Raw genomic sequence first — 24,257 nt, forward strand, 5'->3', positions numbered from 1 at the left:
CTCAGGGCTCATTTATGCTTTGGGTGGATTATATTGTTGATATTAGTTTTTTAATGGCAGTGTTTGTTGAGCACATTAATAACTGGCCTTAAGCTTGTCATGACTGCATTGATTATGGCTATTTGAGCAGCTACCAGGCGCTTTATTCCTCTGTGGACAAAGAGGGAAAAAAAATCTGCGGTAATGAGTTTGCACGTCAGTAGCTGTTATATTTATGCTCAACCATTAAAAAAAAATGTGCATGGAAGGCATTGACTACTTATACGTGCTGTCTTTCCAATTGAATGTCTTATTATGCTCATAGCAAGCCTGCATCTTTTAATCCAGCTTAGCGAAGTTCACCTTTTTGCCATGTTATCAGTCATTTAGAACTGCTTTGATGTAGCCCCTACTGCTCGTCAGCTTTGATAGCTGGATTTAGTTTTGTACTTACATCGACCCAAGATCCAACTTCTTTGGTTTTTGGAAGTATAGGGAACTACAAATAACAGCTTGAAGCTTTGGGTACCTGCAAGAAGTTCAAATGCACGCTTGGACAAAAGCGCATGGCATTCTGTTCAGACACTTGAATTCAAGAGCTCTGCTGAGGGGTATGCAGGGCAAGCATGTTTAAACCAAATTTGCATAGTACCACAAGCTGGCTTAGTCTTGATAGGTAGTTCAAAGAAACACGCTATCTATTCTGTACATCTCAATTTTGGAAGCACTTCAGATGCAGTACGAATGGATTATCTGGCTCAATTTTCTATGTCTATGCCGATTATAAGCCTCACAGCCATGGCTGACATTGGGATCAATAGTAAAGGCATGGTCCAGGTTTTTTGTGTCCAGACTCAAGGAATTCAGGAGTACTTTCTGAACGTTTCACTCTGCCTTCCTCCTCAGTGTGATGAACCAGGTTTTGTACCAAGTTCTGCTGCATCAATTGACTTAGAATTTCCCAAAGCTTCTGTTTCTGATGACGTTGAAGCAGAAGAAAGGAGCAAGAGGAAGGATTTGCTAGTAAAAGAGACGGTTGAATATGCTGCAGGGAGTGTCGGTTTGACATGTGAGCATAATCTTGTTGCTGATTCGGGATCTGGATTTGGAAGTTGGGTGGAAGTGCCAAATTGGGTAGCAGCAACTATAAAGAAGACCTTAAAAACGGGATCTATGAAGGAGGCAACAGATCTGAAAGACAAGACTTTGACACGGCCCTTGAGTCCTTTGGCTTCTGGCCCAAGTTTAGGATCTATCAACTCTCGTACAGAAGAAAAGCTAACGAGTCCCCGTCGTAGCACAAATTCTAGTGATCCACGCATGCTAACAAGTATCAGGTCTTTATCCTCACGAAGTTCGACTGTTTCGTCAGTTGATTTGCAGAAGTCTAAGATTGCAGAGGACACAGTCTTACCAGCAGGACTTGTTGATCTCCCAGTTGAACATTGCCATATGAATTTTGAAGGCCTAAAACCGAGATCAACTTTTATCACACCATCTGAACTCATGGCTATGGCCTGCTTTGAGGCTGCTGCAGTGGTTGCCGATAAGGAGAGTAAAAAAGCAAGACAACAAGAGGCAAATAGCGTTTTTCAGGTCGGGAGTGCACATTCAAGTACAGAAACCATGACAGATTTGCATGATTTAGATACTTGTTCTGGTGCTACAGTAGGAATTGAGCAATTTGAAATTCCTAAGGAAAGGCATTTAGAACAGTATAAACCAGCGACTTGCAGTGCAAAGTCATTAGTGTTTTTTGAGAAGGGAAAACACAATTCTCCTTTTGTAGCGGAGGAGAGTGCCCAAATTCGAGGGATTGTAAGCAAATGCCCAAAACAAGATGAAAATGAAGTAATTCATGTACCTGAGTGGTGCCCAGGATTGTCAACATGTTCAAACAATGGAAAGAAAAGGAAGAGCAAAAGCAAGAGCACGGAGAGCAATAGGGAGGGGGAAAGTGTTCATGGCTGTATGTCAATGCCAAAATCAGTGCTTGAGGATACATTACAGGTGTGTGAAAAGGGAGAAGATGTGATGCAAGGAATTGCTGCCTTCCCTGATACAGCACAGGAAGTCTTGGCCATGCAAATTTCTGCAATGCAAGAATCGTTCGACCAAGTAAGTAATGCTTAATTTTTTCTAGCTTCTTTTTATTGGGTGGCTTTGATCTCAATGTTGAATGATTCTCATTTGTCTAGGAGACGGATGCATAATTTCTTGGGAACTGAACCACGCATGCCCTTCAATTTGTCTCTTGGTTCTTATAACATTGTTGCATCTGATTTGCAGCTGGTAACATCTCAAATGGAGCTTCAAAGGAATCTTTTTGCAGTAATCGGGGCTCCTTTGTCTGCGGAGACTGAACGCATGGATGCGTTTATTGAAGAGAGTGTGGAAAATTGCTTTAATGTCCATTTGGATTCCTTTTGGAGGCAACTCAATGAGCAAAATGGGGACAAAAAGCAGGAGTGCTTTCAACATTTACATAGTATCATCACTGAGTTTCTTGACGAGAAAGCAACATCAACTTTCAGTAATACACTCAAGACAGAAGTGCCTTTGTTTTTTGGATCAAGGATTGGTCAGCTTCTCTCCTCAAATGTGGATAATGTTGTTGCAACAGCTTTATCTCATAATTTAGAGGTTTGTACTGTCATGCTTTAAAGCTATATACTTGTTCTCATGCTATGTGTCAATTTGAGCTATGCTGGTATCAACCTTCCATAACTGTGTGTGTGTGTGCACACGCTTGCACACACACACTAGTGTTTATGTGATACTGAATATAATTGTGAAAAGGAGGCTCTAGTCATTATTGGATATAATAGATGGTCAATCTGACTTCTTACTCAACAAATGTTGTCTCTGAGTGTCTGGAGTGTCTGCTGCTGCTCTGTGGCCTTGTTCTCCACTTTGTCACTCCCTTCCTTTCTCAGCTTTTTGTAGAGCATTGTAGGAACAGGCCCTAGGGTTTGGATAGTGCAAATGTCCATGGCGTGTGAGTGAGTGAGTGTGTGTGTGTGTGTGCAGAGAGATAGAGAGAGAAAGAACAATGATAAGATGTAGAGAGAGAACACAATGGTTACATGTCTCTGATAATGATTTGATTGAAGCGATCACCAAGTACAATGCCTTTCTGTAGGTTTGGAACCTTATCTTTTGACTCAACACAATCACACATACATTTAAGCACATGACACATGGCACACTTACCTTATCCAGTTATAAGGGTTGTTCACACCTAAGTAGGTGTTCACATGCACATATACATGAATAAGGTTACAGACACATAGGGTGGACACACACATATACTTAGCCTTATTTGGGGGCAGTTCACACATGGACACAAGTGGGTACGTAGGTGGATACATATACATGGGTACACACATGAAGGATACACGCACTTGAGGCTCCGAATACACAACAAACCCCTCTTTGGAGCGAAGGTGGTGAGACCCAAACGCAAAAGAAAGATACTACCTTCTAACCCCATCACATGATGTGTTAGAGTTGACTCATCATGCACACCTCCCATGTCATGGTAGCCCCCTAATCACATAATGCAACCGAGGTAGCAAGGCCAGCACTTTAGTCACCCCCTTGGTTCCTAGTTGGGATAATGGACATGTAGCCTTTTATAAAACAAGGCACACAGAAGGAACATTTATTACAAATCTTTTTCGGGGGACATCCGGTCAGAGGACCCATGACTGAAGCTCCCCAATCACATAATGCAGCTGAGGTAGCAAGGCCAGCACTTTAGTCACCCCCTCAGTTCCTAGCTGGGATAATGGACATGTAGCCTTTTACAAAACAAGGCACACAGAAGGAACATTTATTACAAATCTTTTTGGGGGGACATCCGGGGCAGAGTACTCACCCATAACTGAACAAAACATAGAAATTAGATTTAATTTTGAGAAGTCAACACACAACTCTGATGGCAAAGCGTAGAGGCAAAAGTCGAGGGCCTTGCGCAGAGGAGGCAGTGGTACAAGGTGAAGATGCTGCTATGGAATGATGCAGCTTATGTTGAGGTGTTGCAGCACAGAGTCGATGTGGTAGTAAGTCTAGAATTTAGGTTTTGTGAAAAGCTCTTTGTTGTAGCTGTTGACGATAACGCAGAGATAGTGGTAGTCGTCATGAGCAGCAGCAGTAGCTCTGATACCATTTGTAGGTGTTCACATGTACATATACATGAATAAGATTACACACACATAGGGTGGACACACATATACTTAGCCCTATTTGGGGGCAGTTCACACACGGACACAAGTGGGTACATAGGTGGATACATATACACGGGTACACACGTGAAGGATACACGCACTCAAGGCTCTGAATACACAACAAGCATTTCTCTGGAATAACTAGTCATGGCTGTCCTTACAAAACTTGAAGAAACTATTTGAAATGAAGGATTCTAACTAGTTAGCTGCATGTTTTCAAGTCGTCTCTCATGTTGTCAAGAAAACATAGCAGGTTTCAAGGCTGGTTTGCAACATCAGGAGTGCTTGCACATATTGACTTCATCTGTAGGTTTTTGTGATGAGTGAGAGTTTTTCATTTGACAAAGAAACCTTTGCTTCTATTAATAGAAAAAGAAGCATCCACTCACGGCCAGACTACAATCCTTTGAGGAAGTAAAATGTACAATGTAGCAGGGGACTACAACCCTTCGAGCAAGTAAAATGTACAATAATGTAGCAGAAATAGGAGTGGGAGTAAGTAGCAGTCATGGGAGTCTAGGACCCTCCCAAATGCACGCTAACCAGACTCCTTCCGAGTTATTGCTTGGTGGTTCGTCACCTCGGGTACGGAGATGGACCCAACATTCCTCTGCGAGGCGGCCATCTGCACTCCATCTTTGGACACAATATGTCCAAGATAGTGTATCTCTAACAAGAAGAAGTCACTCTTCTTTGTGTTTATGAAGAGTTTATGCTTACGGAGTTCTTCAAAAACAATAGTCAAATGAGCTCTATGACTCCTAAAGCCAAATGCTGCCCTGAAAGCAGTTTTATGTACATCCTCAGGCACCACACGCACTTGATGATACCCACTCTTGAGATCAATGTGGCTAAAACATGTCGATCCGTCCAACTTGTCAAGGATGTCGTCTATGCGTGGAATTAGAAACCAATTCTTGATGGTGAGCTTATTCAAAGCTCTATAATCCACACACATACGAAAAGATCCATCCATCTTTTGAACCAAGAGGACAGGCGAACAATAGGGGGAAGAGCTTTGTTGAAACAAACCCTTCTCAAGAAGTTCATTTACTTGCTTCATGATCTCCTCTCTTTGGGATGCACTTACATAGGATAGGCTGGCCTATTAGATGGTGAGCTATCCGGCACAAGATCAATGCGATGATCTTCCAGTCGTACGGGTAGCAACTCATTTGGTAACTCATCAGCAAAACAATCATTGTACTCTTGCAAAAATTTCAGCCTATCATTACTTAAGAGTGTCTATATGCACATTCGTTTCTTCAAAATGTTCCCATACAAAAATCAAGTACGTAAAAACACTCTTTTTCATTACTTTCTTAATTTGTACAATGGGAATAGTATTGCCCTCTTCACCAGCATCAATCACATGCTCTTAGTAGAGATTCCAACAATTGTCCTATCGTTCTCCCAGAAGTGGAAGGTACTCCTTGAGACCTGGAAAACAGATTGTGATCGAGAATCTAGATACTCCAGCAAGAGGTTGGAAGGAGAGATCAAAACTGTGCTGCTGACGTACGAAAACACCTAGGCCGTGTGCAACGCAATGGGGCTCAACCGAAGGACATGATCCAAAGCTCTGATGGGGTGTCAAACTTTGCCTGGTATGGATATCTATAATCTGCCCGGCTTGCCTATGACGCTAGCGTGGAGCAAGTCACAAAGCTGGCTGCGCGCTGACGGCTACCCACAATCTTACAAACCAAAGTTGAGGCTTCAAGGGAGGCTATTGTTGATGGTAGGAGCTGGAGGTCCGCTTTGGAGGCAGCCTCAGTGAGGAATGATGGAACGGCCTGCCATGGAATCCTATTGAAGGGGTGAAGACCAAAGGCAGCTGACACGTGCCGAAAGAAAAACGTCTTGATTACAAAAAAAAACCTCCGAGAAGAAGCTGTAAAGGGGAGGAAGCGAGGGAGGGGCGTGAGGAGAAAGGCAAGGCAGGGGCGGGGGTGGGGGTGGGGGGCGGCGAGGAGGGAAAAAGGAAGGGATATGAAGACAGGAGAAGGTAGGGAGGAAGGGCAGCGAGAGGGAGTCAAAGGAGGAGGCTCGACAAGGAGGCGGCAAGGGTGCACGGGAGAAGGGGCAGATGGGCGGAGAATAGGGGCGCATTGGTGGTGGGCAGGCAGCAGAAGGCAGCTTGTAGAGAGGGTGGGGGTGGGGGGGGGGAGGCGGGGCAGTAGTGCGCATGAGAAGGAGAGGGAGGGAGAGGGCGAAGGTGGGCAGCAACGATCCGAGGAGGGAGGCAGGGAGAGTGCGATGGAGGATTGGGGGGAGAGGGGATGCAGGTGCGCTAACGGGAGGGGGCTGCTCTAGCTTGTGATGAGTGAGACCACAATTTTTTGCTGAGACCATAAGTGTTATATCATCTCTTCTGATGTAAATAACCTCATACATGCTTCTCCCCTGCTGAATTTTGATCTCACGGCACTCTTTTGGATGCTTTTCTTGGCTCAACATTGAGGTGGGACAACTATTGCTGTGGACACACTGTATGAACAATGGTATTGACCTCATAGGCATCATGTTATAAATAGCTTGACAGTTGACAAGCTTAGCCTATGGAATCTTCGGCTAGTAATGACTTGGAGTTAGCGAAGCCAGTGGGATGGCTTGGAGCCTATGCTCCACCTATTGTTTGCAGGAGGACGATAAGAAAAGTGTGGTGTAGAACCCCATGAGGTTGGACACAGCTTGGCTCGAAGTTGAGAAACTACAGTCTCGACAAGAGCATGGGAAGACGAACATGGTGTTCTCACTTTGTGCCGGGAGATTCTTGTTACATGGGATTTAGATAAGAATTCGCATGTTATTGAGTGGGTCCAGGATAAAGCCGATTTCATAGAAGTGGAATTTTCATGGAGTGTTTGTTAGTCATTTCTCCTCATAGAAGGTCAGGTGTGAATTAGTCTGCTCACGGGAACTTTTTACCATGGCTGGACATGGGTTTGTGAACACACTTATTGTGTGTTGGTCTTTTAGACCTAGACTTATGATACTTTGTATTTCACATTTCATTATTATCAAAGTACGTTTTCCAGCACTCTCACTCTCCAAGTTTTTCTCTGTTCAAGCTATGTGTGCTTGTGTGTCTGTGTGCAGAGCTTCACTTGCTCCATCCAACATTGGTATTAGAGCCGAGGCTAGAACTTTTGGGGTTCAAGGCACTCTTCAGCAATTCGTGGGTAAATTGTTGAACAGATCGTTTACTTGCAGATCGTGCTTTTCTTTGGGAAGCTCCACCAAAAAGGGCCCAACAAAGCATTGCTAGGTCCCCACTAAGGGACCCTAAGCTCCAACTACGAGCTTGCCCTATTTAGGGCAGCCACCGCCCAACCAATAGTTAGCGCCGCCGCCTCTGCTCAGTGTTGCACATTTTCGCCTACAGGGAAACATTCGCCGATCTGCCAATTAAGGAAGCCCCAAATCAATTTTTGGTTTGGGCAACCCTGCCTCCTCCGCCCTAGCAACACCCATCAGCCGGCTGAGTCGCCAGTTCCGCTTGTTGCCACCGGCGGCGGCACCGTTGCAGAGCCCTTTTTTAGAAGTCAAATTTTTTGATTGTTTTTGCATGGGTGTATTTCTCATTTTTTTCCAAGTCTCCCAAGCCAAACAAATCCAAAATCAAAGCCCGTTTAGGTCATCAAAACCCTTATGCAAATTTTCAGCTTTTCCAAAAATAGAGCTGAATTGAGCCCTGGGTTGAATTCGGCATTCATCATGCTCATGCAATCGGCATTGACATATGACATTCCGACACCCATCATTGGGGTCCTTCTTGGTCATCAAGCTTCTGTTTAGATAAATTTTCTATCCCTACACTTGCAGTTCCTTGTCATTAGTGGGTCATTGGGCATCTCAGAAGGCTTCCTTTTAGTGGACATTGAGTGTTTGCAGCGCATTGTGCTATGACATTTGCTTGGGGAAGATTGTTAGTTTGATTTGAGTCATTGCTAATAATGATGTATTTGAGATGCTCTATGCCGAGGACAAGCTTGATGGGACTAACTATCCCATGTGGGCATACATAATGAAGCATGTATTGGTTGCAAAGAATTTATGGGTATATGTAACTAGTGCTGAGTTATGACCTGCTGGTCTTGCACTTGCAGCTAGCGCGTCAGGGGGGTCCACTGTTGGGACTAGTGATTCTGGTTCCAGTGGGAGTGCACCGCCTACACTTGTCCCTTATACATAGGAACAACTCAGATGGGATGCTATCAAAGGCTCATGCATTGATTGCTCTCTCATGTAGACTGTAAGTCATTCCTCATATCCATTCATGGGATGCATGGGATATACTTGCCTAGTTGTATCAGATCTGCAATGAAGCTCGTGTAGCTTATCTACGGAAGAAGCTTGACACAGAGCATATCACTGAGGGTGATTCTATGGATGTATTCCTCACTCGTGTTAAGGATTTGCGAGAGCAGTTAATCAATATTGATAAGGTGATACCTGACAGTTCACTTGTTTCTACTATTCTTGTAACTATTTGGTCCTCCATGCTCTTTTCACATCATAGAACTCATGCCCGGACACATGGACAGGATGATGGACACATGGAAACAGGGCTTCTAAAGTTGGAATTGAAAAAAGCACTCGTCCTGGTCAAAAAGGAGGAAAAAGCAAGAGTCAAACTTTGTTGACCAAAAAGCTGAGGACACCATTGGAAAGAGGACATCGAACTAGATCAAAAAGCTAAAATCCGCTTTTTCAAAAAGCTGCTCCAGGGCCAAAACGCAAGGCCCTGAAGATTGTAAAAGCATAAAACAAGAACTTTGACTATTATTAAAACAAAAGCAGGCAGGCAAAGCAAAAGCAAGAAAATAAAACAAAAGCTAGGAGATAAAGCAAAAGCAAAGCGTGGCAAAAGCAGGCACCCCTCCAAGTATATAAAGAAGCAAGCATTCTCTTGGAGATTCATAGAAGTCTTCGTGGAGATTTATTAAAGAATAACTTGTGGAGAACATTATTATCTTCATCCACCTTCTCTACCCCAAGCACCTTCAGTTCCTCCACCTCCGTCGGCAGCAACACCTTTGCAGTGCCAACTTTCTGGCTGCTCCGCCTTCTGCCGCTGCCTCTGCACCACCAGTGAGCTATGCTGCCTCTCCAGAGAGAAGAAGCGCCGTCTCTATTCCAGCTACCTGCACCGCATTTGCCCGAGTACCTCCTCTGTTCTGAGCGCTGCCGCACCTCCATCTGCTGCCCCTACTCACTCTCTTGAACCTGGCTGCGTCGCCACCCTGCCTACTGCCTGGCTGCGCTGCAGCTACCTTTGCTGCCTCTCCAATCGTCACCTCTGCCTACAGCGCCCACCACTGCCTGTAGCGGCCGCCTTTGCTGCTGCCACCAAAACCAGCAGCGCTAGTACAAGCTCCGCCTGCCATCTCTGCGCAGAACCACCGGCGCCACTTGCGCTGCCAACAGGAAGCTGCCGCCAGCGCTACCATCGGGAGAACCTTCAGCAGTGACGATTGTCCCATCTCAAAGAACCATTATCCTAAAAAGCTTCGTGGCCTTTCCGCCACCACCTTGGTGTGAGCACTCCTGGGATTTTCTTTGTCCGGACTGGATATAGAGAGCCTTGTGGATATTTGGAAGCATCAATTTGATTCAGACATTGGATTTTGGTACTAGTCTGTAGTGGGACTCTTGTGGGTCATCCTCGTGGTGAGCACGGCATTAGTTATCTTGTGCCTCGACATCGACTCGGCCCGACCTCGACATCGACACTTTTGTTTGATATTGTATTCATTTATTGTATTGGTCCTGGCTTGGAAAAGCCCGTGGATTGTTCCTGAAATAAATTCCTGAAGAGGGGACGGGGCCTGTGCCCCGCTCAGCATGGTGTACTGTGTGAAACCCCTATTCCCATCTATCTCTCCCCCTTCTCTCTCTCTCTCTATCTTTAGCTCTCATACATGTGGTTGCATTTCACTGCACGCTCCGTTGGGCTTACAATTCTCAATGGTTTGCCTAAATCCTATCAACGATTCGCTTCCACTCTTTGGCCCTTGATGAAGAGAAATTTAGATTTGTATAGATTTGGTGATTTGGTAGCTCTCTTGTTACAGAAAGAGGAATCCCGGTGAAACTAGAACATCATGGTTGTTGCCGATGAGGCATTTACTACCTCTTTTCGTGGCAAAGGGAAATTTGGGACATCTTTCTAAGGGCAAGGCAACTGCCCATTCAGATCCTCTTGTGTCAAAAGAGGGTGGAGACAAGAAGAAACTGTGTAACTATTACAGAAAACCAGGACATGTCATTGAAGAAGCAAAAAACGTATTGCGAGTGAGCTCAGATGTTCGAAGATTTTATCAAAGACCAGACCACTGAAGCCGAAGGTGTGGAAGCCGCCAAAGCTTACCTACGAGGTAAAGGGGTTGGTTACCTTTAGAGAAGAACCCAAAGCCACCCGATCTATCACTCATGGAGGATAGAGAGAAGCTACCCCTAGACTCGCTCTATCAGATGCACCCTCTTCTGGCTTAGCAAAAGAGAAGAATGCAAAGGAGCATTCAACTGGCAAAGTGGACTTCAGTCCGGGAGAGAAAAGCGTAAAGTTTGATACCTTTTATGGAAAGCGGGACACTCAGAAAGCTCTATCCTTCATCAAACAGTTTGACGCCGCCTTTGGAGACGAGGACTTCTCCGAAAAGTATAAACTCCGCACGGTCGTATGCACTTGAAAGATGCCGCCTTGAATTGGTGGCTAAAGGTGGTCCAAGAAGGGACCGAACCTACTTCATGGGCTGATTTCAAAACCATGTTCAACAAGAAGTTCCTTCTTGCTACCTTCGAGGCAGATGTACAGAAGGAATGAGATGAGGTAAAGCAAAAACGTGTAGAAAGTGTGGCAACACAACATATCCTATCTTGAAGTTTATCTCATATACTCCTATCCCACCAGTGAAAGTTTGTCAATGGGTTGCAACCAAGGCTTTATCAAGCAGTCTATATGATGGGACCTAAAACCTTGGAAGAAGCCCAAGACAAAGCCTTGCAAGTCGAAGCCCTATATATGCCTTGGATGGTGGGCAAATCAAAGACTGAGAATCGAGACTCGTCCCAAAAGAAGAAGTTCAAAGAGGGATCTCAAGCAAGGAACGAGCCACAAGAAAAGAAGAACAAAAATGAGGATATCCTGACAAGATCACTGTAAAGAACAGGTTTCCTATTCCTAGGATTGATGATATTCTGGATAAATTGGATGGAGCCACTATTTTCAGCAGGACCGACTTGAAGAGTGGATACCATCAAGTCAGGATTGTTCCAGAGGACATTCACAAGACCGCATTCAGGACTACCTTCGGACTCTATGAGTATTTGGTGATGTCTTTTCGTCTTACCAATGCCCCGGCTACCTTCAACGGAATGATGGAAAGAATATTTCGAGCACATAGAAAGTTTGCAACTATTTTCTTTGATGACATTATTGTGCATTCAAAGAATGAAGAAGAGCATTAAAAGCACTTGGATATGGTATTTTAGGAATTGCGGAAGCACAAGTTGTATGTGAATGGCAAGAAGAGAGTTCTTTTTGTCTGAGATTCACTATTTGGGCCATATAGTGTCCAAGGAAGGGGTTAGGATGGACCCAGAAAAGGTCAAGGCTATTATGGAATGCATGTATTTCGAAGTTTCTTATACTCTTATTACAGGAAGTTCATCAAGTGGTTTGCTGTGGTAGCAAGTCCACTACATCATTTGACAAAGAAAGCCGTGGGATTTCGGTGGACCAAAGCTGAAAAAGAATCCTTTGAAGCACTAAAATTTCATGCTAGCAAAGGACCGGTATTGATTATTCCAGATTTGTCGAAGCCATTCCAAGGTTGCATCCAAACGCCGTTTGGATTTGATCCAAACGTTTGGAACGTTTGAAACGTTCACTAACGTTTGGAAACGTTAGTGAACGTGGCATTATGATTATAATTATGTAGATTATGGAAACGTTAGATCCATGTATGCTGATCTGTTGAAATGCTTCCCTCTCTTCAGATCAAATATCTCCGCCATGGGACTGTCTAGAATGGAGAGGTCGTAGAAGCAAGGTAGGTGCCTCCAATGCCAAGCAATAATGGCTCTGATCTAGCGATGGTGAGGATGCCGTGGTCGGGATCCTGGTGGGCGTGGCCGACGAGCACGACATAAGATGATTGCTCTATGAGTGGTGACTCCCTGGGAGCGTGGCTGGTGCCCTAATGGCCCAATGGAGGAGGTATTAGGAGGTGTGTGGGCCGGGCTGTTGGTGTTGGTGCTGGTGCCGAAGAAATCTATCAAGATCCTCTGTCTAGGTACATCATGGCTCGGTCTCCTGTCTGCCAAGAGGGTCTCTCTGTGTCTCCTGAGCTCAAGTAGGAACAATCCCAGGCATCTCTAATCCTCAAACTCCATGACCTTGCGTAACGGCCCAAAACCCTCTCAGAAGAGTCAATGATATCTCCCTCGGATCTCATAATACACTGTACATCGACAAATGTAGTGCTCCTCTGTCTCTGCCTCCTGACAAATGCGGTCATTCGAGATCTGATGCACATATCGCCCTGTGTCAATCCGCAGCAGCTGGTGTGATGAGGTCCGGATCTGTCCAATGGCTCAACATATCCCATGTGATAGGTGTACATCCATGTACGCCGGGCGGGTGATAAAATCATCTGGTGAGAGGTGTAGAAAATGGCTCTTGTAATGAGCCATTTTCGTGCCTAAGGGCTCAAGGGGACTAGCCCATGTCCTCTCTGTGTCCACTCTGACGATATCCATCCTAATCACGCGGTTCTGTTCTCTGAGCGGGTGAGATCCAAAAATGGACAATCCAGGCTGTACTGAAAGGGTGGTAGTGCCTCTATCCGCAAACCATGTAGGTCAAACCATATCTCATCTGAGCATACTAGCAATGAGTATCTCCATCCTCATCCAAGTGTATGGATGAGGTCAATGCCAATCGGGAGTACCTCTGCTGAGGGAGCTCCCATAGCCGCTGCAAAAAGGTAACTACCTGGAATAGGGCCTTAGTCACTACTCACTACTGGTGCGGCACCCAGCTCAGCCCGAACAATCTCATGTGGTACCGAGGCTCTCAAGTGCCTCTCAAGGCTGCATGCCCTCGAGCTAATCTAGCTGTTGCTACCTCCTTCAAGGAGAAACGCGGTCCTGTGAAAGTAACTCCCAAGTAGACATATGACCTAACATACTCAACCAGCTTCCCTCGGAAAGTGAATTGAGGCTCTGATCTTGTCACCCATGCCTATGTGGTGTTAAACACCATAACCTTGGTTTTCCCAAGGTTCACTGTGAGATGTCTATCCGCACAAAATGCCTCTAATGCATCCAGATGTCTCTGTATCCCTCCGGAGAGTCTGAGATTAGAACAATATCATCTGCATATAACAAGATGGGTATCAACACCCCTGCCAGGCATGTCCCTAGGCCTCCCAATCTGTCTACACAATTGGAGACCACATCAATGTACAGTCCAAAGAGGGTGGGTGATAGCGGGCATCCCTGCTTCACCCCTATTGTGCTGGTCACCATATCGGATAGTTCGCTCGGAGCTCGGACTTTGCTTTTCACAGACTCATACAAAGCATATATCCCCCACTGCATATCCTCACGTACCTCAATGTCATGCAATGTGTGCATAAGCCTGGCACGTGGTACGGTATCGAAGGCTTTGCGGAAGTCCACAAAGCAGCAATATATCCTTCTCTTCTGTGCCGTGCCCTCTTCAATAAGTGCCCGAAGTGTCAGTATGTGATCCAAGGTAGTAAATCCTCTCTTGAAGCATGCTTGTCCCTGTGCTCCGATGACCATGCCTCTCTGCCCAGTGGCTCAGCTCTGACTCGAATATAGAGCCATATAGTTTGGCCAAGTAATGACCAATCATGATTGTCCTATAGTTGCCTACTGGTACCATGGGGTCCCCACTCTTAAAGAGTGGTACAATGATATGCTCTGTCCAGCTTGCCGGGAAACCCTCACAAATGGCACGATTAAACACATGTACAATCAGCGGAGGCAAAGTATCGCGCACATATGAGAAGTGCTCTCCAACCAGCCCATCATGATCCCGTGCCTTTCCATTCTGTAACCTGTCTAAAGCATCTAGCACCATCCACATAGTAAAAAAGGTGCTGCTAGCTGGTCTAGCTTCCAGTGGAGGGGGGTGGGGGGCTATCCTGGTGCATCATATAGCTCTCTAGCATAAGCATGCCATGCCTGAGGGGAAGTAATCGGAGTATGAGGCTGTCTCTCCTGTGACATCTTCCATGCCCTCTTGCTGTCCTTTCCCAAGAAGATTTGGTAGATCTCCTCCTCTAACTTAGCCAGGTAGGCTCGTTTCTTCCTCCACACAAGGCACCGAAAGATCATCTTGGCCTGTCTATGCGTGAGTCCCAATGGCAATCTCACGCTGTAGCTGGGCCTGAGAGAGAGAGAGAGAGAGAGAGAGAGAGAGAGAGAGAGAGAGAGAGAGATAATCTGATTTTCTGATTTATCCAGGGTTTGGGCCAAAATTGAAATTGAGCCAAAATCAAATTTTGGGGAAAGTGGGGCTGCACAGCAGTGGCGAGGGAAATGGGGTTGTGAAGAAAGAGAAAGGGGGTGCAAGGGGAGAAAATAGACGGAAATGGGTTGCAAAGAGAGATAGAGGTGCTGCGAAGAGACAGCAATAGGGGTCAAAGGGCTGCAAGGAGAGAGAGAGGGGTTGTGAAGAAAGAGAAAGAGGTGGAACTAGGGCTCTGCGAACACAGAGGGAGAGTTGAATTAACGTCTACAGAAGATCAAAGGGTGGGTGGGTGTGTGTGTGTGAGAGAGAGAGAGAGAGAGAGAGAGAGAGAGAGAGAGAGATTCTTGGTTCAATTCGCTCAATTCATTGTTGATAGGGATTCAACGAGAAGGTTGTGAAGCACATAGAGAAGTCACTTGAAGGGATGGTCGATTTATCGTTAGGAGGACAATTAGAGAGCATTTGGATCACATTTTTGAAGCATTTGATGCAGGTCTAGTAAGTGGGTTTTTGATTGGCTTTAATATGGGTTTGTGATTGCCTTTCCCATTGCAGTCAAGAAACCTATATATTCGTCTTTCTTCATTATGCATTTGCTGGGATGAACCATGGCTTGTATGGGATGAAGCAAGGGTGAAAAGTTTTGATGTCCATCAGCGTGTATATGCTAAGATAATCTTTGGATGTCAGGATGATTTTTGTTCATGCTTTCAAAGACAAGCTATTATGAAGGTTGAAGGATCTTGTGTAAACACGACAGAACATGTGCACTTTTTGTTGTATGACGGATTATTACCACTTCTTGGACTTGAAGAGCCACAACTCAGCGCTGCTAGCTTGGCTCTCAATTTAAAGGTAAGATGAGAGAAGAACAGCTTTTTAGAGTGCACCCGCGTGTGGTTTTTTTTCTACCGTTTGTGAAGATGAAGTTTCTAAATTACCATTCTCTAATCCATATGCTTAGTCACAAATCACTTTTTCAAGAACTAGCCCCCCCTCTCCCGCCCCTCCGTGGCCCTCTTCGCTTTTTCTCTACTATGAGATACACAGATGCTACCACTGCATTTCCTCCCCCCCCCCCCCCCCCCCCCCCCCCCCCCCCCCCCCCGTAAAGGAGACTTCTATCAAGTATGAAAAAATATACAAAAGGGAGATTTCAAACCAATCAAGGGGGAAATTTCAACCAATCCGGTACCATGTGCTGCCAACAAGGTCCTGTATGAGTGGGAGTGAAAAAGATGCCATAATAGCACTCTCCTAAATTGGCCGCACTTTGTCTCTACACCCCTCGAAGACCCCTGAATTCTGGCCTAAGTGGCCATGAGGGTGTGGATGATATCACTCCAGATCCTACAAATGCAAGGTGACTCATAAACCAGTGCGCCCTCAATGGCCTCAGTGCATCTAGCCTTCCAAATGTGCCAGGCTACAATACTAGCAATTGTCTCCCATGCACTGTCCAACCTCTGCATGTATCCTGACTTTGGCATGTCATGAAGAGGACACCGCCGAGCAACTGCATGACTGATCATAATGACTAGATCCCTGGGGTTCCCCTCATACATGAGTTCTGGGCCTGACTGTCAACCAAACAGTAGCACCAAAAGAAATGTAAGCATCCTTCCAAGGAGATGTGCTATCGCAGTCAAAATCCTCTGTGCTTTCTGGCACTCCCATAAGCAATGGTAGACCATCTTTGAAACTCCTGCACATCTCGGGCATTCTGGGCTAACACCGACGACCAATCTCCACTCGTTGGTGGCAAGGCCACCAAGTAGAGAAAGTCAAATAAAGGAGGAGACATGTGTCCTATTGGAAGAATGTTACAACCACCTCCACAAAATCCTCTGAATGTCAATCAGGTGTGATACTATAAGCCTCCCAATGAGGTCTAAGAGTAGGGACTCTGAATGTGTCCCAGGACAAGATGCCTGGTGTTCCGCACAATATAACTGAAGAAAGGCAAGCTTTTCACTGGGTTGCTACCACTGTATTTTCAGTGACGTGTTAGGGCCCCTGTCATAGGTGATGCATTATAGAGATTAGAGGTGTCTGGGACTATATCTATTAGAGCTGAGGCACCATGGAGATAGACTATTGAGGCAGCAACCTGAGCAGCAGGATACCACACAGATAGGGGATGGTTGTTCTCCTTCATAGGATAGTAAACTGTTGTTTTCTAGCCAAAAATGTAAAAAAACACAGTTTTCAGTTCCAGTTCCTATTTCCTAATCTCATGTCAAGGTATCCCTCACTTTATTTTCTTTATGCCAACTTCTTATTTTCCCAATATTTCTTGGGTCTTTACCCAAATTAAGGTCCAACTCAAGTTCCTCCTCTATTTCTCTCACATGTTTTCTCATTTCAAATTTTCTCCACTTTGACTTCTGGCTTATGCTATATATCGACAAAGACTTGCTTTTCCCTAGCCATTCCCGTTTCCTAGTTTTACATTGTTTCTGTTGCACAGATTCCATTCTCGATTCCAATTCGCAGCCTCCATTCTTGGTTCTTATTCCAATTCCGTCCTCTTGTATAACTATGCTCTCCTCGGCCCATTCCATGCCCTCCCCAATTCCATGGCCTCCCATCCAAAAAGAGAAGACGTTGTCAAAAATACTCATGCCTTGCTTAAAACGAGTTTGTGTATCATGTATCAGATGTTGCAAGAAAGGTTTGATCCTTAGGTTGATTTCCTTGGCTAAGATTTTGTAGGGGCTTCTAAGGAAGGTAATGTGCCTTCATTGGGTAGCCAATGTCGTATCTCTTGGGGGGATGATCTAAATAAGTCCATTTGATAGCAAAGAAGGTATACGTTTGCATACCAAATCTTTTCTAATGCCTATGTGATGCTTGATCCAAAAGAAGGCCAGATGCTCAAAACTAGAAGAGCAGTAGCCTAGCCCTTCTCCTGTGAATACCAAGCATGAATAGCTCTTTTGAGCTTCAATAAGGTGAAGGGCATATCCAAGGCTCCTTACATCTCTATTGTCAAAAGATGGGGCACATGGTTCCATATCCTTTGTTGGGCTTTGTCTGTAGCTGTTGTATGGGGTTCTAGTTGGAAATCGAGGCACGATCAACCCAAAGCTTGCATGAAAGGGAGTCATACTATCGAGTATGTAGCTAATAAAAATGAGCAGTGGTGGAGAGAATAATAGTCACCCCCCTTTACGGTCGCCTGTCGAATTGTTGTGCGTTGCGGGCCTCTACAATAGTAGAAAGCCAAAGTTGAGAGACGTCTATTATGAAATTGTCCCAAGCTTAAGTAGATGTATTAACTTCCCTTTGTGAAGAGTTGCTAAAATCTCCACAAACTAAAGCATTCGACAACCAGGGATAGGAATTGAAGAAATTCCAAATCCTTTGCCGCTCATGGGAAGATTGAGATGCATAAACTCCTGCAAACTAAAAAATTTGACCCTGCAAAGTACACTACACAACAATACATTGGCCCAATGAATCATTATATTCCAATGTTGGCTCTAGTTCATGTCGCAAAAAAAAAAAAGCAACACCCGAGAATTGTTTGCTTTCGGCATAGAAAATGTCATATCCAGCAAAATGGCCAAATTGGCCACCATACTCATGCTCATTGTATTCTTGCAAACAAACTGTAAACTTTCCCTCAAGCAACGGGTCTTTCTGTGGCGATGTCTAGTGGGGGCGCTTCCAATGGGGGTCCTTCTGGCTGCCCGATGTATTACCTCCTCGGTTTGCCCTACTTGTTCGCATCCACGGGAGACATCCACGGGAGACAGTCCTGCATCTTCTCTGGGCTTGTCTTGTCGCTTGAGATTTCCTGGCTCGTTTGACAGTTCTTCTCCATGCCCGGTTTCCCAGCCTTGGCTGTTTGGTAGATATCCCTCTACCTGCGATTATACTCTCTTTTTTTTATGGTGCCGTTATTTGGCCTTACGGAGTTTATACCATGCCCGCAACACTCAGTTGTTTGGGCACACTTTGGTGGATGTCTTCGCCTTTTTCAGATTCTCCTTGCTCCAGTCTCTCCAAGATGCCCACTTTCTTGGAGACCTTTCCATGGCCCAGTTGGACGTGTTTTATCACTGTTTCTAGTTTTCCCGTAGTAGTGGTTCGAAGTTGGGGCAGCTATGAATGTACATTGCATTTATAATGAAACAATGGTTTTCACAAAAAAAAAGAGAGAGAGAGTGTGTGTGTGTGTGTGTGTGTGTATGTGTATGTGTGTGTATAATACTCATGTCATTACCAGGAAAGCCCCTTTGCTTGCTGATTTTGCAGCTCAAAAACAGCCATGGGAATAGATGCTAGCAGCCATGTGCACCACTTTGAAGTTAGACACATTTGGTGCATGGAACCTTGAATATTGGGAGGTGGTTTTTGGGCACTTCATAGGGAAAATACCAGGCTTCCCCTTCAGCTCTAGGTTAATCATGGACTGGAAATTGAAAACAGAGAAATTGGAATGGCATGGAAGATCACCGGAGGTTGGAAACACCATGTGTGGAAAGCATACACTGGAGTAGGTTGTTTCGTGCTCTGTTTGGCTTTCTTGAACCACGGAAAGCTTTCTTCCTCTCACAGAAGAATATTTTTTTCGTGGCGGATGTGGTCAATGATGAAGGCTATGTTATTTGCTTCCCGGAAGCAAGCCAGAGGTATGAGTTGGGCATGCACTACAAGCCTCTATGGCATCTCATACGCAACCTCTTGCAGCCTCTTTAGCCAGTGCCTCCGCTAAATCATGAGAGCGTTTGAAGGACTAGCGGGTTGCTCCACCTCACGCTACAAGGTTACATGAACTAACAGCTAAAAGGGTCTATATCAAAATGCTTGCTCCTCCTTGGATTGCAGATCATGCTAATGCGCTTTGGATAATGCAAAAAACAGATAGATGGTGGGGTGGTTGTTTGAGGAGCATATGGAAAAATGGTTTGCCACTTAAAGAAAGATTGTTCCTTTGGAGATGCATTGTGGGAGTTTTGCCTGTCGGTGTGTTTTTGGAAAAGAGACACATCGCTGCGGCAAGATGTCACCATTGCATGCTACACGATGAGACTGTGCCTCATTTGCTATGGTATTGTCTCGTGCTCTCTTGGACCGACTCCCTTCGGAAATCCCATCCTACCTAACATTCCCCAGAAAGTCTCAATCTACTCTGTCATAGGCTTTCTCGAAATCAAGAAGGAGAACACTAAGACCGTGTTGACGCACCTTGGCGGAAGCGGTTGCCTCCCACAGTGTGAAGATGTTGTCTAGAATGCTCCGATCCTGAACATAACCTGTTTGTGTACCATGTATCAAGTCGGGGAGGAGGAGTTGGAGTCGCCAGCTCATGGCCTTGGCCAGAATTTTGTAGGCGCTCCCTAGAAGGGTGATGGTTCTCCACTACTCTCCAATCTGTCATCTCCCTCCTTGGGAATTACGTGGATCAATGTCTGTGACAACCACTCCGGCATGGCCCCATTAACCATTATCTCATTGAAGGCATCTCTAAGGCCACCTTCCATGAGATTCCAGTGGCGGAGAAATAAGGAGACTAGAAGCCCCCCCCCCATTATAGCCTCCGTTAGCTCCTCGGATGTGAAGGGGCTCCGCAAGAAAGGTCCAGAGAGCATGAGGGACCACCTCCCTTGTATGTCGCCAAACCCGCTCATGCGCTTCTTACACTTGTGAGGATATGAGGGCTATTTGGTGCACTCTCCTGAAGGCTCATAGAGAATCTAGGCCCCGACAAATGCTTCTGTGCTGCTCTCGGAAGGCAGCCAATCTGCTCTGCGCTGCTTAGTGTAATAGACTACCAATCTGTACAAGCCTTGCATCCAAGGTACCTGCGGCTACTCCCCAGTGAAAATCAGGCCCCTCCCAAATCTCCTCTATCCTTCTACAAATCTCAGAGTCCTGGATGAGACTATCTAGGATTTGGGTAGTCAAATGTCTGTTCTGCCTTCGGGAGTCCTCCAGGGAGAGAATAACAGATTCATGATTGGTGAAGGTAGTGCCTGCCAAAATACCAATCATGCTACCACGACCACAAGCCCACTCATCTACACAGAACCGATCTAATCTAGATAGGCTAGGGCCGGTACTCCTCTTGCAGATCTTGGGAAACACCGACTCCTGGGGTTGCGTCCAAGCTTTGGAAGATGCCAAGGGTCCTATCCCCTAAGAGCCAAAATCAGCTCCTCCGAAGCCGAGTACTATGTATGAGAAATTGTAGACATGCCACCTCCAAGTCTGTTCTTTGCTGACACTAGCATGTTAAAATCCCTACCCATGCACTAGAAATCTGCTTGTGGCGACACGGATTGATGAACTATACTCTCGAAGGTGGCTGTGCCTGCTGTGGCATTCGGTGCATATACATTCAGGAAGCCCACACAATCCTCTCCAATCCTGATGGTCACCCATTGGGCTCGTCCTGTGACAATGGTGCTTGAGTCAACCATTACCGGCAATCGTTGCTCACTGACGGAAATGCATACTCTGCCCTATGTCCTAGAGGGGCCAAAGGAATGGGACCAAAAGGTCTGACTCTTGCCTTGCAGGATCTTCCCGCAAGAGGCGCAACACAATGCTCCAGCGTTTTCTTAGTCCTTCTGCGATGGACCAGTAGGGGGAGAGTAGAGCATGTTAATCCAACACCCCACATTATGCACAACAAAGCGCCAATTGAAGCACTAGCGCCAACTTGCAAGTGCATGGTCCACATCAAAGGGGAGAGGAGGCTTGTGCAAATGCTCCTAGCCAAATGATTATGTATGTATACACAACTTGTACTGCTTTGATGTGTTAAGCTTGATGGAGCATGGCCTCAGAGTGAGATTGATAAGCAGCGGGTGTCATATTCCTAACTATACACATGTGGAGGAACACCATGCTCGGTAGGTATAGACCCTGGTGTGTGTTCCAGGCATGGTTTAGTACATGTGGAAGGACTCCATGGAAGGGTTGATACCTTGGTGTGATTCCTGGCATGGTTTATTACATGTGGAAGGGCTCCATGGAAGGATTATTATCTTGCTGTGAGTTCCTAGCATGGCTTAGTACATGTGGAAGGACTTCATGGAAGGGTAGATACCCTGGTGAGAGTTCTTGACAATGGTGATGAAGTCTCATGGAAGGGTGGCCACCGTGGTGAGCATTTCTGGTGCCTGTATGGGTGGTGCCCAAGACAGGTTTTGTACAAGATGAATAAGTTGGGAGATAGAATCCAGAATATTGTGTATAAAACATTTGTGCGATTTGACATGCATGAATGACTTGTTATAGCTGCCAGGACAATGCCTCGTATATATGCATGTGACTGTCCATAGGCTCCGGGGATGCTTGGAAACCCTATGGACGCGTGGGTGCATATGTGTTTGGGGCGGAGGCAGTTGTCTTATGTTTTTTGTAGGTGGTAAGTGACCTTAACCTGAATTTATAGCTTAGATTTTATTATACTAAGGTTTATTAGTGCAGATGTTTACATACACTTAAATTTGGGAGGACAGTTTACATAGTGTTCACATACATTTCAAATTGGGCGGACAGTTTTTAGAGTGTTCACATCACCTTGTCCAAATTTTAATGTAACTTGGCCATTACTCAAGCGTGGGCACTCTACATGCAAGAATAGCTTCCATGGATTTGCTAATCTGGGCAGGAGAAGCCAAGATCAGCTAGGCGCCCTATGTTGGCAATTTCTGGAGTGTTGGACACTCTAGGGTTTGGATAGGTGTCAGTTTGCATGCTGGCCAGCATTGTTGGAGCTGGTCGATTGCTTCCACAGCTGCATAAGGGCTGATCACTTGCTCCTACAGGTGCTACAGACCTAGGCACCTTCTTCCTCTCTCTTCTCTAGTGCAGGCGAGTACTTCTGGCTTACTTATGGGGCCGGTCGACTTTTGGACAGCAGGCATAGGGGCTGGTTTGTGATGCTTCAAAGGCCTTGAACTCAAGTCAATCAACAAGACACCCTCCTCTACACCTAGGGTCACCTGTCTGGCAAGATTTTGGGCTGAAAACAGGGCTGTACAGTCCATTTCCGCAGGGTTCTTCGCGAGGAAATCGAAGGCAAATAGTGTTTATACCTACATGAGGCCTGTGGCCCTAAGGGTGGAACCTTTGGGTGGCCAGAGCTAAGGTTTTGCATGGCTTGTTTTTTCGGGACAGCTCTACTGCTAGAGGGTGTGATCACGTACTAGAGTATGGCTATGCCCGAAGGACTCTTGGAAGACTAATACCAAAGTCTCAAGCATTTGTTTTTACTTGTTTTCATCATATTAATGGCCTCAAAAACTTTGCCATCTGTAGTGCTCTTTTTCTTAGACTGCAAGACCCTCTGTACATCATGATCTTCCTGTATGGCCCACAACGTTGCAGTCTCATCACATTAACGCCTAACCTAACGTCTCAGAGTCTCCAACTCAGACAATACATCGACAAGTGGTGTGTTATGTACATCCCTATGCACCTCATCCTGCAACTGCCTAACAGGCATATTCATCACATGCTCATCATCACTCACATGCTCAGCCATGATTGCAGACCACAAATATCTACCAATACAATAATTTCTGCGCCCAGAACGCTCTATGTGCTACCCTTGATGATAGGATTTAACATAGACTAGAGAACCAAAGCTCTGATACCACTTTCACAATTCGGAAACATGTGCACATAAAATCTTAATCCATACATAGCATCATGGCAAAATACATAGGCATTTGACAACACATGAAAATGCTTTAAACCCACTAAAAAGAGAGATGGAAGCCTGCACAAAACACAACACTAGGGGCTGAAGTTGAGCCAACCCCCCTGAGGTATCTTTATTACCAACACAGTGATTTTGTAGAAGAAAACGGGTGCCAGAGAGTATGCACTCTGCCGGCTGGCACCAGACACATCCAAGCTGCCCAGTTGGGATACCAGGATCCCAAGGAATTGGCTATCTTATTTGCAGGACAAAGGAGAAGTGAAGACGAATGTTTCTCATCATGCCACTAATGCAAACTCTAGGGAGTCTGATGATGCTACCTCTCATTCTCGTCATGCTTCTCGGAAACGAGGAAACTACAAGCATCAAGGCTCTTCTCATTCTAGGAGTAAGACAGATTTGATTCTCCTGATAGATCATGCAGTAGGAAGAAGACCCGAGAATTCAAATCGGGAGATAAGGATGTTAAGTTTGAAAATTTCCATGGAAAGATGGATACTACAAAGGCTCTTGCATTTGTCAGGCAATTTGAGATAGCCTTTTGTGATGGAGACTTCACTGAGAAGTCTGAGACATGTGGGCATGCACTTGAAGGATACGGCCAGTGATTGGTGGGTGGCCAAATTGTTGGATGGCACTACAACTCTTTAAGAGGCAGTTTTATGCACAGTTTTTGCTGCCAAACTTTGCTAAGAATGTGAAGAAGGAATGGGATTGGCTTAAGCAGGAAGAAGGTGAGTCTGTTGAGACTTATGTGGCCAAATTCTGGAAGGTGCTATGGAAAGTAAATCCTTTCATGTCTCTCGACGAAGAAGAAAAGAAAATGAAGTTTGAGGCAGTGTCACAGTCC

The 24,257-nt window shown here is 45.5% G+C and overlaps 1 protein-coding gene across 6 annotated transcripts in view; it reads left to right on the forward strand.

Moving 5' to 3' along the window:
- Positions 1-24,257, forward strand: part of LOC147633651 (varicose-related protein-like) — an 84,794-nt gene that overhangs the window by 18,444 nt on the left and 42,093 nt on the right. For 3 of the 6 annotated variants that reach the window (XM_086804613.1, XM_086804611.1, XM_086804614.1), the window contains exons 6-9: positions 475-2,097; positions 2,269-2,622; positions 15,098-15,214; positions 15,412-15,576. In XM_086804613.1, coding sequence (XP_086660739.1) covers positions 475-2,097; positions 2,269-2,622; positions 15,098-15,214; positions 15,412-15,576 — 2,259 coding nt within the window. Of the gene's footprint in view, positions 1-474; positions 2,098-2,268; positions 2,623-15,097; positions 15,220-15,411; positions 15,577-24,257 lie in introns of all 6 variants that reach the window. The other 3 variants (XR_015266893.1, XR_015266892.1, XM_086804612.1) reach the window with 2 other exon arrangements.

Source organism: Cibotium barometz, chromosome 11 (assembly GCF_041138505.1).
Source record: "Cibotium barometz isolate CiBa-2024 chromosome 11, ASM4113850v1, whole genome shotgun sequence".
In the NCBI taxonomy this organism is placed as follows: domain Eukaryota; kingdom Viridiplantae; phylum Streptophyta; class Polypodiopsida; order Cyatheales; family Cibotiaceae; genus Cibotium; species Cibotium barometz.